This window comes from Bactrocera dorsalis, chromosome 5 (genome assembly GCF_023373825.1).
Source record: "Bactrocera dorsalis isolate Fly_Bdor chromosome 5, ASM2337382v1, whole genome shotgun sequence".
Classification (NCBI taxonomy): Eukaryota; Metazoa; Arthropoda; class Insecta; order Diptera; family Tephritidae; genus Bactrocera; species Bactrocera dorsalis.
Genome location: NC_064307.1, coordinates 15,549,059 through 15,568,324, shown reverse-complemented (window position 1 = coordinate 15,568,324; position 19,266 = coordinate 15,549,059). Strand labels below are relative to the sequence as shown.

Below are 19,266 nucleotides of genomic sequence, written 5' to 3'. Positions count from 1 at the left end.
TCAATTTTTCAGATTATAAACTGGAAAAAATAATTGATATTTTCGACCCACCTTATTACATACTGTATACCCATATGTACAGAATATATATTTTTCATCAACAAACAACACAGTTTAGGCACATGCTATACAAGTATTTAGTCGCTACTTTCAGTTTAATACATAAAAGTGTTGGCAATTCGGTTGATAACAAAAGTAATGCAAATATTTGTTTTTGGATCTGAAAGTTTCTTTTCGCATTTGCTGATTGTAAATAATAGAAGGTGCCTCTAAAATTGTAGATAACTTAGGAAACTGTCGGTAAGTTCGAATACCAAGTTGAACTGATAAGTAGTTACTGGAGTTTGTATGTATGTAGATTTGAATGTAAGGAACGAAGCTTATGCAAGTACATATATTTTTCTTCGTAAAAGATGCGAACAAACAATGTCAACGAGTTTATGATTTTATGTGTTTATGACAGTGAGTTTAATAAATAGGTAAAGTACGGGTAGGGGTAGGTTCGATTGCAAACAAGATTATTTTAATTATTAGTGGTGAATCTTACACCTGTAACGAGGCTTTGACTTTACTATAAATGTATCCACTTACATATACATATGTAATTTAAGAAAATATAAAATATCTACGCTCTTTAATATCTGAAACTAATGCTTATTCTAATAACTAGTCTCTAAGGCGATATACCACCTGATCAAATTTGACCCGGATTGACAAAAAATAAATAAATTTTCACGTATTAAAACGCAAATCTTTATTATCGCCGTAAAAATAGGCTCTTAAGCTATTACAAATATACCAATACATACATTTGTTATAAACTTCGACCAGGGATGACCTTCAGTGCATTCAGCGTCTTTGTTTTTTCGATTTCGACTCATTCACCTCGCTAGTTTGTTGAAGTTTTCGATGACTTCACGACCATCACTAAATGCTTTGTGTCACTCAAATACTTGTGATAAAGTAGACTTCCCAAATTACGTCTACAAAATTTTCAGTCCGAGTCATTTTTGATCACATCGTATTTCAGTATATTTGAACTTCTATAGAAGTATAATTTGGTTTTTGGTATGTATCTTAATGGCAAAAAGAGGTTCTTAATTGACTGCTTTCTAAACACTGTCGATTATTAACCAGAGTCATTTTGGTATAAGAAACATGGTTGAACAATGCTTTCTTTGGATGATCCTTTTGATAAAAAGAACAAATTTCATAAATAGTGTTGCCCATTTTGGACAATATCTGTAGAAACATACTTCAGCACTTTAAAAGCGTTATGATTTGCCAAAATTAGACCCTTGCTGATACACTCCTGAAAAAGCCCTGTAGTCCTCAGCGCAAAAAAACAGAAACACAGAACACAGCCGAGAGCATATAATATTAATATTAGGATTCAAAAATCTGGTCAACAGACTGAGACCTAATGCTGAACTAATTGACTTTTTCTATGTCCCAACAAATTTTCAGGATCCCGAGTTCTTTGTTTTAATATTAGTTTGTCAAATATCTCCCTTCCGTTTTTTTGCTCTTTATTCAATGGTTTATAAAAAGTCTTACAGTGATCGGATTTAGTTCAAATATGCGCCGTTTCGTTCGATAATCTGTTTCCATCTAGACGGCCACTTCAAAATACCCCTCTCGTAGAAGGAGGGTGTCCTTATTTGTGAAGAACTTCTTCACAAGCCTCTTTTGAGTTCAACTTTACACCACCAAGGGCGTTCGCCATGGACAGGCACAGGTGGTAATCACTGGGCGCTATGTCCGGGTTATATGGTGGATGCGATAAAACCTTCCATCCGAGCTCCTGTAGCTTCTGATGAGTCATCAACGAAGTGTGTGGTCTGGCGTTATCATAGTGGAACACTACATAGTTCCAGTTGCTCGCAGTAGATGGTAGAACTAAGCATCTGGCCATATGGGAACAGCTCATAGTAGATGATTCCCTTCCAATCGCACCAAACACACAGTGAAATCTTCCTGGCCGTCAATCCCGGCTTGGCCACTGTTTGGGACGATTCACCGACCTTCGGCCACGACCATTTTCGCTTGATATTGTCGTATGTGAACCATTTTTCGTCGCCAGTCACCATCCGCTTCAGAAATGGGTCGAGTTCGTTCCGTTTCAGCAGCATATCGCAGGAGTTGATACGGTCCAGAAGGTTTTCTTGCGTCAAATCATGCGGCACCCAAACATCAAGCTTTTTTGTATATTCAGCCTTCTGCAGACGGTTTAAAATGGTTTGGTGACTAACTTCCATCTTCTGGGCGATGTCACGAAGTGCCACATGCCGGTCTAACTCGATGTTTTCCATGATTATTTCGTCGGCTGGCTTATCCATGGTATCGTTTTCACACGCTCTGAATAGACGAAACCATTCCTCCGCAGTTCGAAGTGATAGAGTACCATCCCCCTAAACATCATTAATCTCACGAAACGTTTCTCTAGAAGGGAAGGAAGATATTTGACAACCTCTATAAATTTCGGTACTAACCTAGAGGTCTGTGATTAATATAAAGGTCAAAACTTGGAAACGACTTTATCATTATATCGCAGTATGTTTAGAAATGGAGTGGCTAGCTACTGAAAAAGGCATTGAGACTAGTGTCTGTGTTCTTAAGATATCGATGTGAAATTCTACAGACGTTCTTTTCTCGTCTAGGGACTGTTCATTTCTAGGAATTCGATCGATTTTTTTTCAGCGTTAAATATTTGACACTTAAGCAATGAAACACAAATGCATACATTGTGACGACACCATAATCATTCATGAAAGTGAGAATAACTTAACTTAGCGTATTGCTATTACAGTCAATAAAAATATTTAAATATTAACTTAGTGAGTTATAGCTACATGCAAAAATGCACACAGCGTTTCAGAGAAATAAATAAGCGATAAATAAACGCTGTAACGGAATGCATGCTTAGCCGAAAAATTAAATTTCGCGCTGACTTCGCCTCGCATGACGTCATCTCAAGTGTCCAGATCATTGTGGGCGAACTCACATGACCATTAAGCGATTACTTACAAATAAAATAATTCTAAAATACCTAATTGAATAAATGCCATAACCGAGCCGATGTGGAGAGATGACTGTCTTGTTGTTTTTGCATGCAGCTATGTATGTGCTTGTGTTGTTAAATAAATGCTAAATGGCATACAGTAGAAACAATTAGGTTTAATAAGAATATCGTGCTTAGAAAAATATTTATATTAGGGTGGGTCAAAAAAAAACTTTCTTTTAATTTTTAATTTTTTTTCTTTAGATACCGTGAAAATATCAAAAAAACAATTTTCATTAATATTAATAAAATAGTATATATTTTTGGTTTTCCAAATAAGAACAGGTAGAGAACTTAGAGACCTACCAAAAAGTTCTCAAATGATTTTCGATTTGATTAGAGACTTTCGATTTACTCTTCAACTGGGAAAGAAGGTTCAGAGCAAGCATAGGAAAAGATGTTTGGCGTAAAAAGCTTGTTACATGCGCGAAACACACTAAACAGTTATTCGAATGGCTCGAAAATTGAGAATGGGGTTGATGGGGATATATTATCCAGACTAGGTCTAGAACAGTATTCTAAGTTGTCGGATCACTGCAGTATATTCGAAGCAGAGGTCTTTACGGTTGCGAAAGCCGTGGAGCTAGCCTCTAATACACCAGCAAGCAACTCCAGAGTCAACATTTACGTTGAGACCCAAGCAACAATCAAGGCAGTAACCACATATCGCATATCGGTCAGAAGTGTCTTGGAAAACAGGGCAGCAGTGGAAAGTGTCGCCAGAAGCAATCGACTTCACTTCTACTGGTAGTAAGCCCTTAAAGGCATCGAGGACAGTCTATGAGTGGCTCAATAGCCTATCTGACTACCCTAAGCTAGAACCGAAATATGCATTTTTTCACCAGATAATAAAAAAAAATTAAACCCGTTAGGCGGAGAAACCTTCCGTTACAATTAAGAGCTCATACTTGGAGAACCTTTGTATGAGGTGTATATCAACTAATTTTTCGGGGTACCAAGCGAAAAAATATTTTTTTTTTAGCCCACCCTAATATACATATATACATATGTATGTACATACATATATCTATATTCGTATGTACATACTATATTCGCATAAATAAATATGCCACAATTCAAGTGTATGTATGTATGTTTACTTATAAACATTGTCTTAGCGTAAGCGTAATTTAAGCTCACCACGTCTGCCAATCATTACTAGAATGATTGGACATACATACAGACATATAGGCATATTTACCATAACTTTTTTTCAACTACAAATAACAAGCAAAAAGCTCGAGTATCTCGCTTCGGCAATGTACCTTCATAGACACATTAATTTGGACCCTTCGAAGTGTAGCACTGATTAAATTAAATTATTTTTTTGTTATTTCCCGTCCAACATCAAATACTTGCCACACTTGGAGCAACACACAAAAATATTTCTTTTTTGTTGTTTTGTGCGCGCGAAATTCCATTTTTACGCGCTGAGCTTTCAAGCAACCGGTGCCAGTCACCTCGCAGTAACTGCGGAAAGCGTATCAAAACAAAACAAAAGAAAATCACATTTTCATACATACACACGGAATTTTATTGAAAATTATTCGTCGTTTGTTTTTATACACGCATTCGCTTTCACAATGCTGCTGCACCACCGTCAACAGCACACCAAGCGCCCAAACAACGTTTAAGCAACCCACACGCCGCGCCCTCAACCACTGGCATTTGCGGCACGGCGCACAACGCGCATCCCAACAGCTATTCGAAAATGTGCGAGTTCGAATTTCGAAGAACGCCAGCTCCAAGCAATCAAACGAAATATGAGCTGTGCGTACACAACAGATGCCGGACACTGCGTTTACCCCAAAAGCATCAAAAGCGCACCGAAATCGTACAGCAGTCAGTACGTGACCGCAACTCGAACTGTAAAGTAGTGGAAAAGTGTAGAACGCAACGCGAATACAGCTTCACGTGAGCTGAGTGTTTATCACACACATACATATATATATATACATATAGTATATACATGTGATTGGATGTGTGTTGTTGTGACTTTGCAACCCCTAGAAGGCGCACCACACCAACTTCAGCTCCATTTGGTATACACAGGCTATAGAAACGGGCGACTTGGGACTCGCGCTGCCGACAAGGACATCAATTCGCAAGGAAATAAAGTGTAAATAAACTGCGAAGCCAGTCAGACAAGTGCAAAAGTGCTGTTAGTGTATGAAATAAAGCTTAAAGAGTTGAAATTGTTTAAAATTTTGTTGAAAATGACGGATGCTAAAGGACAATATCAGAAATTGCCGCCCGGCTGGGATTGCAAATACGACCAAGCAACAGGAAATTGGTATGTGTTGTTGCTATTTTTACGCCTTTTTGTTAACTATTATTGTTGTAAGTAGTAATTCTATAATTATTGTAGTTATAAGTGGCAACTATTTCAAAATGGGCGTGTGAAAGGCAAAGGAAACGCACTGCAGACAGCTTTTGCTGGTAGGCAGACAAGCCAGGAATTCCGCCGCATACTTTAAGGAAGTGTGTAGAGTTTTACAAAATGGCTGCCATAAAAATGACAAAGAGAAGGGGGACATGTTTTCGAGTTAAAATGTTGCTTAGCATACTTTTAGGGCGAAGAGTTGAGTAGAGTTGAAGCTTGCAGAAGTAAAAGTGAATGAAAAAATGATAAAGAAAATAATAAAAAAAAATTTGTAATAAAAAAATAAAAATTTAAAAGAAAAAATAAATTATATAAAAATAAGATAAAAAATAGAAATATAATTAAAAAGTAATAATAAAAAATAAGCAAAATAAAAAATTAATAAAAAAAAATTAAATGAAAAATAAAAAAATAATAAATAATAAATTTTTTTAATAAAAGTTAAATAAAAAATAAAAGAAAAATATTAAAAACTTAAAAAAAGTAAAAAAAATTACAATAAAAAATAAAAATACATACAACAAAAAATAGGTTATACTATTTACCTATTTATTATTATAATTTTTCATAATCCGGCACCAAGTAAATAGACTAAGGTGCAATTAAAGCACTTTGTAGCCCTAAAAAATGGGTCGACAGCGACTTGAAGTGATACTTATGCGCCTACTTAGCTTTATATGCGAATATTGTAGCATATATACATGCATACATTTTGAATATGTGCACAACAATATATTTTAATACAAGAACATATGTATCTATAAACATACATATTTACATACATACATACAAGTGTATAATATTTGTATATTCATTTAGAATATTTCACGCCGCCTGTGCAGCTATTTAGAATGCGAAATCCCCAGTTATGCAAATAAAATATGTTTGTATATCAAGGATATGCAAATCCTTTGAATTTGCAAATAAAAGCAGTAATGTAGAAAAATGCAAAAAAGTCACGCGCACTAATTAAGCTTGTGGGCATGTGGTTGCGGCATTCAAGTACGCATATTTGTCCGTAGAAATGTTGTTGGTGATGCTACGACTGTCATTTGCTTTAATGTCGTAGAAATGAGAAATGTGTTTAAATATTCATATTTGTATGTGTGTGTGTGTGTGTTTTGTACTAACTCAAGTAAATATTGTCAGCTTGGTTTGCTTAAATTGAAATCCTGGATATATGTGGATTTAATATTTGTACACATATGTATTTATATATGGCGTTACAATATAAATACAAAAACAGCAACAACAACATCCTGCTTAAAGATTTGTATGTGACCCAAACCTCTCAGCTCAAATTTAAATCTTTTTAAATGATCCAAAAAATTAAATAAAATTAAATTAAAATAAAAATAAAAATAAACACGAAAATAATAATAATAAAATAAAAACAACCAAAAAGCATCAATATAAATAACTGCATAAAGAATAAAAAAAAAATTGTTCAAACTATTTTATAAATAAATAGTCATTCTTAAATTGCTTTGCAGAAAAACTATGAGGGAAAATCAACAAAAAATAGGAAATAATTATGTAAAAAAATATTTATTAAATATTTGTATGTAAATGCAACTAAAATTATACAACTTAAATTTAATTAAATTTTTTTTTCTCAAAAAAATATAATATACTTATGTATGTAAAAGTATAATATATGGGAAAATTAATAGACACAAAAAAAATTTAAAAAAATTTATCGTCATCTAAAATACAAAATAACGTAACATCACTTTTTTAGGTTCATATTGAAACAAAATTCGAGTTTTGGTTAAAAAATGGTTATATATTGGTTAAGTATTGGTTATGTATTGGTTATATATTGGTTATAATACACTCATATTGAAACAACATTTGAGTTTTGGTTATAAAATGGTTATATGTATATTGGTTATTATATCTGGCATCTTTATGCTATAATGCTCCAATCTGAACAATTTGCTCTGAGAGTGTAGATTTGTCTTGCAGACAGACCAACAAACCAATGGACATGGCTGAAGCGGCTCAGCTTGTCACTCAGAATATTTATATATAATATATACTTTTTAGCATCTTCGAAGTTTCCTTCTGGGTATTACTGGGAATGATTTATCAATCTATGAAGCCAACCAACTATTTCTGAGATTTTCACAAAATGTCTAAAGCTAACGCAGTTATGTTAGTTATGGTTTTGTTGTTGTTGTGACAAACAAATTTTCTAAAGAATTTGGAAAAATACTGTCAGTTCTTGATTGGATATTTATACCAAACTCCCCATTCCATTCACGTAGATCTGCCTGTAGCAAAAGTCTAGTCAAGAGCTCTTGGGAAATTTTACTAAAAACTTCGCTCATATAACTACATGCATATAGTATAAGCTCTCATTATAACCTTCTCATTTATACTTATTACTCAAAATTCTAAAATAATTTTTAACAGTTTCGTAAATTTTTGTAAAGAATTTCTAAAAACATCATAAATTTAAGGAAAAAAACTGATTATTGTACGACTCAGCTAATTTTAACGTGAAAAGATAAGCTGCGGCTTTTAAAAGTGCAGGAATTCAGCAATCTAAAATTAAAACAGTACACACAAATTCGCAAATATACATACATACATATATACATATGTACCATATATGCAGTCATACTTCAGCTTACACATTTTAACTTCAAAGCGTAGAAAAAAGAAGATTTCAAGTGTCTTCTGCTGTCATTGTACCGTTCGCAACCCTCAACATGTTTTTTTTTGTCGCTGAAAGCCTACACTTCACATTAGATAAGTGCTGTGTTTATCACGTGTCACAATTTACAATATAATACAAATGAATGAATGCAATTAAAGGTTGATGCAAGAAAATTGTGCCAGAAAGGTCCTTAACTTTTGGCGAATAAAAACAAAAATGGCAGCCGGTGAAATGCTGTTTAACTCAAGGACTTTGACTTTTCGTTTACTGAAGTACATACACTGCTATACAGTTAGCATATATTTTCGAATATGTATCCATATAAGTATGTATGTGCACGTGTGAGTGAGGGCTTGCGCATGTAAACACAGAGTCACGTAAATCTGTACCAAAGACGCGATGTAAATTATTGTTTTTGTTGTAAAGCTGCAGAGATTGCCAAGTGATTTGGTTAGCTGCAGTTCGAAAGCGATCAAATTTATGTAGTATGTGTATACTTACAAGCATATTATATATATATTATATATAATATAGAATATGATACTAAATTATGAATGAATTAACCAAAAGCTTTAATTTTGATGGAATCACACAAGAAATAAGGTTTACCACTTTTTTGGGGTTATGTTACCATAGACTTATTAGCGTAAAAGAGAGATGTAATTAGCCGTTTAAGCGCCAGTATCTCTCCGTTTCACTGGTTTTTTGACTCAGTCAAATTTTCTGGGTAGGTAGGTAAAGTGGATGTCTGACAAAGCATCTTGGCCTTTATGATCCCCCTTCACCGGAACTTAACTTCCTATTCTCTATTATGTATTTCCTATCTAAATCATCCTGTGCTCCTGATGATGTTATCTTTGTATATATGTATTTAGTTATCTGTAACATAAATGTTCATTGTCTTCATGACCCGTGCATCATTACGAAGAGTTTATGGTCATATGAGATTACTTCAAAGTTCTTTGCATGTGACTGACTGAACTGAAAATTTAGCTTGAGAGCTTATCATATATCGACTTATGAATTTCAAAAAATCGATGAGGAAACACCACCCTTCATATATTTGTCAAGTAAACTTAATTTATCCAATATCTCACGACCTCGTGAATATATTTGTTAGGTAATTTTCGAAGGCCTAGCACTGTTCAATAATCCTGATTTTTCAAATCACTCTGACGTCAAAATTTTTTCACAAAAAAACTACTATTAACTACTTTTTTTTAGAAGATACCATTTTGACAAAAATTTAAATTTAGACTAGTTCCTTGACCATTACTTTTATTGATCTATTGTAAAGTAGAAATTTTTTGTTTTTGGATTTAAGATAATTTTAGGCAGAAAAAGCCACTTCACCGTCAGACAACTTTCTTCGAAAGTTCTTCTGGAGATCGTTTCTGAATTCAAGGGAATACAAACATTTTCAAAATGCATCTCTGAATATTAAAGTACATTCAATTCAGAAAATATTTTTATTTTCTATTATTTTGATTTATTTATTTAAGGGATTGCATGGGTTTCCTCGGGTAAGAAACAGCCTTTTCACAATTTGTTTTCTCATATAAAAAATTAAATATTTTATCAGAATTTTTTACTGTTACAAACAAGCAAGAAATTCTGCAGTTTTTGGAAAAAAATTATTTAAACTCGTTCATTGCGACGCCATTTCCGGTGACCCCTCGGAAAAAAGATGCGCCGCATTGGCAGGATAACTCCTTATAGGATCATCTAAAGTGAAAAAATATGTGTTTCAGTTAAAACTTTAACTTAGTACTTTTATGAAATTTTAACAATGGATTTTTGGCAGACATTTTTACAAAAAAAAATTAAAATTTCAGTGAAAATTTCGCGACATTTTATTTTTAAATAGTTGTAATCGAAAAAAATTGTATCTCAAAGACCTGTCTAAAATTTTATGAAGATCGGTTGAGTAGTTCTCGAGAAATCTTGCCAACCGACTTCAGAAACACAGTTTCTAGGAAAACCCGTTTAAAGATGGCGCACTTAGCCTAGCTAGCCTCGAGCGCACAAGCTCTCAAGGCTGTATCTCCGAAATTATTACTCTGATCAACTTGAAAATTTAGGAAAATATTCTAGAGGTGTTGTAGAATTCAATAAGACAATAAAAAAATCGATTATTTAAAACCAGTAAACTCATGTAAACCCTTAATACTATGCATCTTCTAAAAAACTCACAAAAAATTGGGTTTTTATGACTTATAAATGGATATAGCCACTAGGTCGTAGGAACGATTTCGCATACAAACGTTTTGGCCTAATTAAATAATTATATACATATATATTACTTGACTTTAAAGTTAGTATACCCTGATGTTGGTGATTATCTGGTATTTTAATTTAGACGATAGAATCTATTCAGTCTTATTTGATATCAATCTTAAAGTAGAAGTTAGATTTATGAGGAAGCAAAATTATCCATAGTACCACAAAAATCCTTTCACATTACTTTAGAATTGCCATCACGTCATGAGCAACAAATTTTTTACTTCAACGCTTGGCAACCCTGGCGTTGCACATTTTAGAGTCTGCACACGCACACATTTGCAAACCGCAAAGTTGCATACACACACACAAACACTACCGCAAAATACTTTTCCAAGGCAATGCAATGTCCTTGTTCTTTACCGTGAATCGCTCCGTCATTACTCACACATAGACACACACACACGCCTATACTTGCAAAACGCCATGAATGCGGCTTATTGAAAGCCTTCAACTTTCGATGTGTGCAGAATCGAAAAAGGCAAAAGGCAAGCAACAACTACACGGCAGTTCGAGGACATTTCCATGGCCAAATGAGGAAGGACGCATAATAGGCTTGCTGTGATTTACATAATTGCGCGTAATTTAAGTTATAGTTATTTGCAAGTGCCTACATATTTATATATACATATTTACTTAGTGGTATGCTTATTTATTGCTGCTTTCTCCCTTTTGCATTTTACAGTTACTACATAAACTATTTCACAAAGGCAATGCAGTTGGAGGACCCGCGCGGACGCTATAAGCAGCTGCAGAACGAACGCTGCTCCACCGAATCCATAGCGATGCAGGTACATATGTACGCTTAGTTTTTGAGATATCATTATGAAATTTTGCACATATTCTTTTGGTGCCAAGAAGTTGGTGATTTGACGGTATCGACGATATCGGCGTACAATAGCATATAGCTGTCATACACACTGATCGATTAAAATCAAGTCTTTGTAAGGAAAACTTTTTTATGTGACGAGATATCTTAACGACTTTTGGCATAGATGGTTATTCAAGATAAGGCTACGATCTCCGGAAATATTGTGCTGGTCGAACTACTATAGCATATAGCTGTCATACAAATTGACCGACAAAGATTAAGTTCTTCTAACAAAAACTTGTTTATTTGAAAGATATCTTCACGAAATTTGAATGAATTATTGTTGTTTTTTTTATTTTTTTTTTTTTGTTATTTTTTTTTATAATTTTTTTTTATATCACATTTTCAACTAATTTTCTTCCCTCTTATACACCCTGTTTCATGCATTTGTTTGTGCAGCCCATAAACGGCTCACCCTATCACGTGTATCCAAGCAACAATTTGCAGGCAGTACGTGCCTTTCAGGCCGGTCCTGGCACCAACACAAGTTTGCATAACATGTCAACCAGTCCGCTGCTGTCTTCTCGCGGGAATTTGGTGAGTTTTTAACAAATAATTTTTTTTGAAAATTTTTCTAATATTTTATTAAAAATGTTTATGCTCTCTACATTGTAGGAATTATCGCCGCTGCGTATGCAACGCGGCTCACTGACGCAGACGCCACGCTTGGGTAATATGTCACGACGTTCGACCATACAGGAGACTTCCTTCACAAATCCCATCGATACGGATGCGGTGGTCAATAAAATACAAAATATGTTTCCCACTGCCAGCGAGGATCACATACGTTTGCTGCTTAAAAAGTGAGTGCGCTTTAATACTCACACCCCGCACTTTTCTTGAAAAAAACAAGTTTCTAAATTTGTTCACTAATCACACGAATCTTTCGCTTTTACACGCTTACCTCGTCGCTTGAAAAAATCAAAATGTGCTCTCTTTGGCCACCGTATACAATACTAATTATTACTACACACACACGCACATTATTTATATATATATGTACATGAAAATCCACTAACAACTGTTACTAACCTACAAATGTGTTGTTGTTGTATCACTTTTGTACTTACATTCACACACACACACATTACACGCATACAAATGTACAACATTAACTCGTACGCGGCCAGGTATTACAATCGTGAGGCCGTCGTCATTAGCGCCTTACAAGTGGAGAAGCATCCGGTCACCATGCCAGGTCCCTATGTGACGCCGCCGGCCCAACGTCATCTCTACCATAGCAACACCGTGTTTCATTTGACACCACCAGCGCGCCGCCTGGACAAGGGCATAACGGCACGCGGCCTCAATGGCAGTGTTGCAGTCGGCAGCAGCTCACGCACAGCCAGTCCTCTGCCGGGCGGCCGTTTCGGTAGTGTCACAAGCGTGCATGGTGGCGTTGGGGGCGGCGGCGGCGGCGGTGGCTATATGGCTGCAGCTGCTGCCGCGGCCATGCCGTTTCATCAGGGTTCGCCGCGCTTCGAACAATGGCGCAGTTCACCGAAGCCGCACTCGTCGCCGAAGATGAAATTGAGGTCCGGTGGAGTACTAAGAAATGCAATTTATGTTTTTTTTTGCTTTTGTTGTAATATTCTGTTTATGGAGTTTTTTGGTTAATTTGCGGACATTTATGTTATAACAGCAATTAATTTTACATTTTCTGTGCTTTTCTTGAGCTTTTTCGTGTTTTGTTATTAAGCAGTTTACTATATGAAATTGAAGTATTTTTTCCATATTTTATTTATTATAATTTTTTATTCCCAATTTGCTATTTGGTGGTACAGTGCGTATGAGTAACATTCATATTTTCTTTAATTTATGAAAAAAATAAATCGATTTTTATCGATAAATATTTAAAAGTAAAATAATAAGTCTTAGATTCTGCAAATTTTATATGCTCGAAAATAACAACAATTTCGTCAATGAATTTTTATAAAAAAAACGTTCAAAATAAATATTTTTTTCATGCCGATGATTTTAACGAATATCTTGGTAGGCAGTAATCGGTTTTGATTTTATACCGTTTGATCAAAAATGACCCGGACTGTCAGAAAAAAAATATGTTATCTCGTATTTTAGTACACACAATTTTCAAAATATTAACCGATATATATTTTATTACGGCTTTCACACTATTAATAACAGTATTAAGTTGGATGAAGTTAATGCGCCTGAATGTAGGCAATATATTTCAACAATACCGGTGCTATGTACATATATTATTTCAAAAAGTTAATGAAATTCAAAAAATTATACAAATTGGTATTTAATAATCGTCTTTAAATATATACATATAAAATATTTCAAAATTTTTTGGCATCTGGACGAAAATTAAAAAACAAGATTTTCGAAATACTAACTACAAAAACTAAATTTGAAATTTAAGAAATCGTTTAGTAATGATTAATTTTAGAAAATAAAAGGGGAAATATATTTTCAGATATTTTTTTTTGAATATTAAAAAATTTGAATTATTTTAATTTTTTGTTTTTAAATAATAAAACACTGTTTTGTATTTTTTTTAATTTAAACGTGCATAGAAAAAACTAAAAATAATTTTTTTTTAATAAAATGATGAACTATTTTCTTAAACAAAAAAATTTAAATTAAAATTTGTACAGAAAAAACTAAAAACTATTTTTTTAATGTATAATTTTAGAAAATAAAGTGGGAAAATATGTTTTAAAATATTTTTTTTAATTATCAACTGGTTAGATCATTAATAATAAAAAATAAAAAATAAACTAAAAAAATAATTAATGTTTTGGCATTTATTTTTTAAATTTAATCGTGTTTACAAAAGAGCTACATTTTTTTAATAAAATGATTAATTTTTTTCAATTTTTTTTTTAATTAAATTTTGTACAGAAAAAACTAAAAACTATATTTTTTATTTTATTTTTTTTTATTACTATTAATATTTTTTTCTAACTGTTTTAATAATTATCAATTTTAGGTTCATAATTAAATATTTAATTTTTTTTTGCTTCACTATCGCAACTAATTTCTATATGTTTTGCCACCTAATCTTAAAGCTTACTCAAAATATACCAACAACAATAATATTTATGCAATTCCCACAGATATTTGAAAACAATTTTCCCCAAAGCAGACGAAATGGTACTACTTGACATACTTGCCAGCTCGGACAACAATGTACAAACCGCGTCTGAGAAACTCATCTCGATGGGCTATACAAAACGTGACTTTATACCACCAAAAATATCGCATCGTTCCGATCACGACGCTGCGCACGCAGCCGCAGCTGCCAAAAAGGCTGCCGAGGAGACAATTGTACCGTTACAACCAAAGATTTACACAGCGGAGGAAAAAGCAACAAGTAAAAATTAAAAAAAAAAAATAGTTTGTTAAATAAATTGCTAAAATAATTTATTTTTTCATTGCAGTACAAGCGCATATGAAGGAGAAGTTTCCACAGTTGGCGGAACGCATTATACTCATGGCGCTGGAGTCGGTCAACTATGCTGAGGATCGTGCCATACAAATTCTCTATATTGTGCAAGAAGAGGACGAGTTGCATGCTAAGAAAAATGCCGCTGCCGCAGCTGCTGCGACCGATGTAGCAATGCAATCGGCGAGTGCACATGATGCCGAAGTGATTTTGGGTGCAGCGGATGGTATGCATGGCCCAGGTGGTGGCGCCGCCGCCGCTGATGATAGGTGAGTTTAGTTGTATGTTACAAAGTGTTTGGTGATTTTTGTTTTTGACTACATTTTTGTAATGGACCAATTTCGGAGTGCGAAAAAGTGTTAATCCTTGTGACCTCTCATGTTTCACCAATAACCTCCTGGTGTATGTTTTGTTGCATATCTATAATATATACAATTGGATTTTTATAATTAACTGTAAATGCTTTGAAAATTGCCTCTCAATATTATATAATAGATTCGAAAATGTTCAAATTTATTATAGATGCCAAAATCATACTTATTTGCTGGTCTACTTTCTATGATAATGCTATGAGGCTATCTATTTCTCAAAATTGCATAACTATTCGCTCATGTTTATTTACAGATGTATTGTATTATTTTCCTTAATTATAATACATATATGAAAAACAATAATTTTGAACATTAAAGTTACATCATTAAATGTTTTTAATTTTGGAAAGTAAAAAAATTGCAAAAAAATTGTAAAAAAAATTACAAAAAAATTTTGAATTTTAACAACACCTAAAACGGTTTCTTTTACGGTTGAATTGATATCGATATTAACTAATTTCAAAACTTATATATGTATGTGTATATACTTACACCGTTTTTCGCCGAATTTTTTCACTTTCCAAAATATCTTCATTCTACTTGACATACTACGATTTTTCGCTTTCTTATTTCTTTTTTTCAAACAATATGCATTTAATTTGTGCTAATAACCCCCAAAAATCATTTTTCCCTCCCTCAACACTTTAAACGAACTAAGCAGTATCATCACTGTTGTTGTCAAAACACCGTTAAATAGCTACAACGACGACCGCAAAAGCTATCAAAATGCTTCAACGAAACATAACACATATGCGCCCACATCATTGACATCAACATCATTACCATCCTCAACATCATCATCATCGGCATTATTATCATCATCGCTGCCACAATCTGCAGCAGCATGCAGCGCTTTAAAATCATCCACAAAAATAAACGCCACAAGAAATATTGGTAGCAAAAAGGTAGCATTTCCCTCCATAAACCTCACCACGCCCACTACAGCTACTACACAAATTATACTTTCAAATTCACCCACTTGCATTGAACGCGATGAAAAGGAAACGAAAGCGGCGGCAGTTGTAATACCAGCTGATGATGTCGTTGACTCCTTACCCAACTTATCCACAATCATTAATCCATCAGCTATGCCATCATCAACCTCTATATCACCGTCCAAAGCTCTAAAAGAACTTCACATATCATCCGAATTGCCATCTTCAGCCGCATCGACTTCTAATCTAGTCGCCAATGAGTTTGAGAAACTTACGACAAAAAGCATACTGGCGCGTTGCAATACATATGCCTCTGGCATCCAGGGATATCTGCATGGCACTAATTCCAATAAAGCTGCCAACACTTCGGCTTCTATTTTGGACAAATTGAAATTGACACGCTTGCGCGAAAAGACCGAACCGCTAAAGTACGCTAAACTTTAACTGTGAAATGCTTGTTGAAACTTTTACTTTTTCTACTTTTTTTTGTTAAATATTTTTCTTGCTCTTTAGGATGCTATTTAATTATTTTCGATTACTTGTACAAATAGATTTTTGCTTTTTTTGCATCGTGGACTTGGTAAAGTGTTTTTTCTCAGTAGTTTTATTAAATTATTAGGATTTTCCATTTTTATAACAATTTTAATTTTAATTATGAATCAAAACTCGAAGTTCGAAAGTTTTAAAAAATAAGAAGTACTTAATACTTTGAAATTTTTTTATTTTTATACTTACCATATTGCGTGAAAAAAAGAGTATTTGCAAATTTTTCTAAAACTCCACACATTTTTAATTTTTTGTTCCGTAAGTGGATTATCGAATTTCTATACAAAAATATTTTTTGGGTTATTTCGGTCTTTATTATTTTGCTTAACACTGATTACTAAAAATTAAGGCGAACTCGTTTTTTTACTTTGTATGTATGTATATGTACATATGCACATATAATTTGTTGGCATGCTTTTTTCAATCCTTCAGACTCCACTCATCTACTTGTTTAGCATTTAAACGTATTTCTCTGTATGTGTGTTTGTGTTCCATTATTTTTTTCTCAAATTTTTATATAAATTTTAAACTCACATTACATTTCTTATTCCCAACACCACAAAAAACAGCGCCGCACAACCGGATTCCACAGACGACGCAAGTACTTATAAGCAGCGCCAAGATTTTAAGTCCATAATAGGGCGTATAACGACAAGTGGACACAGCGCAGATTTGACTAAAGGCGCCGATGAGAGTTTGCTGCTGTAAGTTAAATTTTGTAGTTGCTTTCTTTGTTCCAATAATATTTCCCCGTTAATTATTTAGCGCCGACTATGTGACCTGGAATGGTGCCAATCCCGATATGCCGCAGGGGAACAATCAAAAACAATTGGCACAGGGTCCAGACGCCGGTAAATTAAGTGAGCGCAGCTATACAGCCATTGGACGCAATCCGGAACTTTGCAAGGGTGCCCAAAAGGGTTTGGCTAAAGGTAGCATTTATGCTCAACTCGCTGCCGCTGGCAATACGAAAACGGCAAACATTAAATGTAATTAATAAAATTTGTGCAAAAATTATATTTATACAAACATATACACAATTCTGATATTACATTTTTACATGTACTGTTTTTGAGTGTGATTACGTGCCAAATGTAGTTAAACGCTTTGTCTATTCTTACTTCAATTAATATTTTGAACTTTTTTGGGTAGTTAAATGTGCGTTTGCACATATTCGTCCATTTACTTAGTAATTACACTGTCTAATAAGTTTTCCAATATAATCTCACTTTCGAAAATCTCTACAATAATATTTTCGTAAGAATATATTGAATACGTACGTATGAAATATTCCAAGAAAAAATACAAATAATTGATATTTGTAACATATGTGCACAAACGTACTATGTATGTTTATTAAAAAATTGTGCGTTATACATGTAATCAGTGTTGTGTCGTAAGTTTATCAAATCTTGTAGCTCTTGGAACCGTTAGTGCGTACTTATACAGAACATAATTCAAAATACGTATATTTTTTCGAATAAAGCTGTATTTTTAATAAAGAGCTGAACTGCTTCAATGTTTTATTTATTTTTGTTGTTTTAGTGTTGACAGTCCTTGGCCGGCATTTTACTTATTTTCAATTTCGGTAAAGTACAAACCGAATGTTCTTTTACTCGCTACTATATGAGTAGCACTGAATATTTTGGCAAGAATTTCAAACTTTACTCCACCTACTTCTTCACATTCGTTTAAAGCGTCTTCCATGTCAATAACATCAATTGTAAACCAGTAATATTTATGATTTTAGAATTAAGTCTATTTGAGTCAATTAATTTTAATTCATTTTGTCACTATGAAAAATAATAACAAACCATAGATGTTTTGATTTAGCAATAAGTATTAAAAATAACTAAATATGTACAGGATAAAAAATAGTAGCACGTCTTAAACCTCATCCTCGTTCAACAGCATATTCGGTATGCCGTCGGTTATTGGAAAAACACGACCCGTTTCAGGGCATTCCAGCTGCCCTTCAAGCACATCAATCTCCAACAACAAATGGTGCAGTTTTTTTAATAACTCCTCATTTTCAGCGACATTTGCGGGTAGTTCGGCAGGAATGTCATCATTGAGCCCAGCCTGCAACAATATGTATATTAGTATGTTGAAATGATTTGTTTTACAAAAACAAAAGCATACCACTTCAGCGGCCAAGCGAATACCTGACCAGTCAAGTCTAGGCAGTAGACGCTCTATAAATGTTGGATTGAACTCTGATTCAACAACGTCCTGTTTAGCTATCTGTAAGTACATTATTTTTATATTACTAGAGGCAAAATTTTATAGTTGCAAACTTCTTTCGAAAGTAGGACCAAGTGTTATGGGCCAGGAGTAGCACAAACACATGCTAGTTTTACTTACAGTTAATTTAAGTGGAAAGCCAACTTTTACACCTTTAATGGCTTTAGATGTCAAGAAGTTATAAGTGCTGAGCCTCATATTTGTTTGTTATTTCAAAAACACTACTAAAATTATTGAAAATATAAACTACAGCTTTTTACCACGTTCTTAAACAAATGCTTCTACAATACTGCCAGATCTGAAAAAATTATGTATCTTTTCTGTGCGTAAAGCAGAATGCTCAATAAACATAGCTCAGCTGATACAATTATGGTAATTACAATTTACATTTATCTCATACTTTTTATATAATTCAGTTATTTAGTATTCATACGTTTATCATTTGTAAACACATTTTTGTGTTTAATTGTTTTTTTATTTTAAATTTATCTTTTTTAT

The 19,266-nt window shown here is 33.6% G+C and overlaps 2 protein-coding genes across 6 annotated transcripts; one reads left to right on the top strand and one right to left on the bottom strand.

The window, feature by feature from the left end:
* The first annotated feature begins 23 nt into the window (after positions 1-23).
* LOC105227986 (uncharacterized) lies at positions 24-18,034 on the top strand. 5 transcript variants are annotated; one of them, XM_029550926.2, is made up of 10 exons: positions 24-300; positions 11,075-11,180; positions 11,660-11,797; positions 11,876-12,063; positions 12,391-12,795; positions 14,344-14,600; positions 14,668-14,941; positions 15,705-16,406; positions 17,094-17,228; positions 17,290-18,034. In XM_029550926.2, the coding sequence occupies exons 2-10, from the start codon at positions 11,103-11,105 to the stop codon at positions 17,519-17,521; spliced, it is 2,409 nt and encodes an 802-aa protein (XP_029406786.2). In that variant the 5' UTR covers positions 24-300; positions 11,075-11,102; the 3' UTR covers positions 17,522-18,034. The 5 variants fall into 5 exon arrangements, with proteins under 5 accessions (XP_029406786.2, XP_011205879.2, XP_011205880.2 ...); XM_011207577.4 differs by lacking the exon at positions 24-300 and adding an exon at positions 4,727-5,354; XM_049459367.1 differs by lacking the exon at positions 24-300 and adding an exon at positions 10,642-10,969.
* On the bottom strand, positions 17,837-19,066 carry LOC105227985 (multifunctional methyltransferase subunit TRM112-like protein). Its single transcript, XM_019990921.3, has 3 exons — positions 18,889-19,066; positions 18,667-18,768; positions 17,837-18,606 (listed from the first exon to the last, which is right to left on the bottom strand). The coding sequence occupies exons 1-3, from the start codon at positions 18,964-18,966 to the stop codon at positions 18,412-18,414; spliced, it is 375 nt and encodes a 124-aa protein (XP_019846480.1). The 5' UTR covers positions 18,967-19,066; the 3' UTR covers positions 17,837-18,411.
* Between the last annotated feature and the right edge of the window lie 200 nt (positions 19,067-19,266).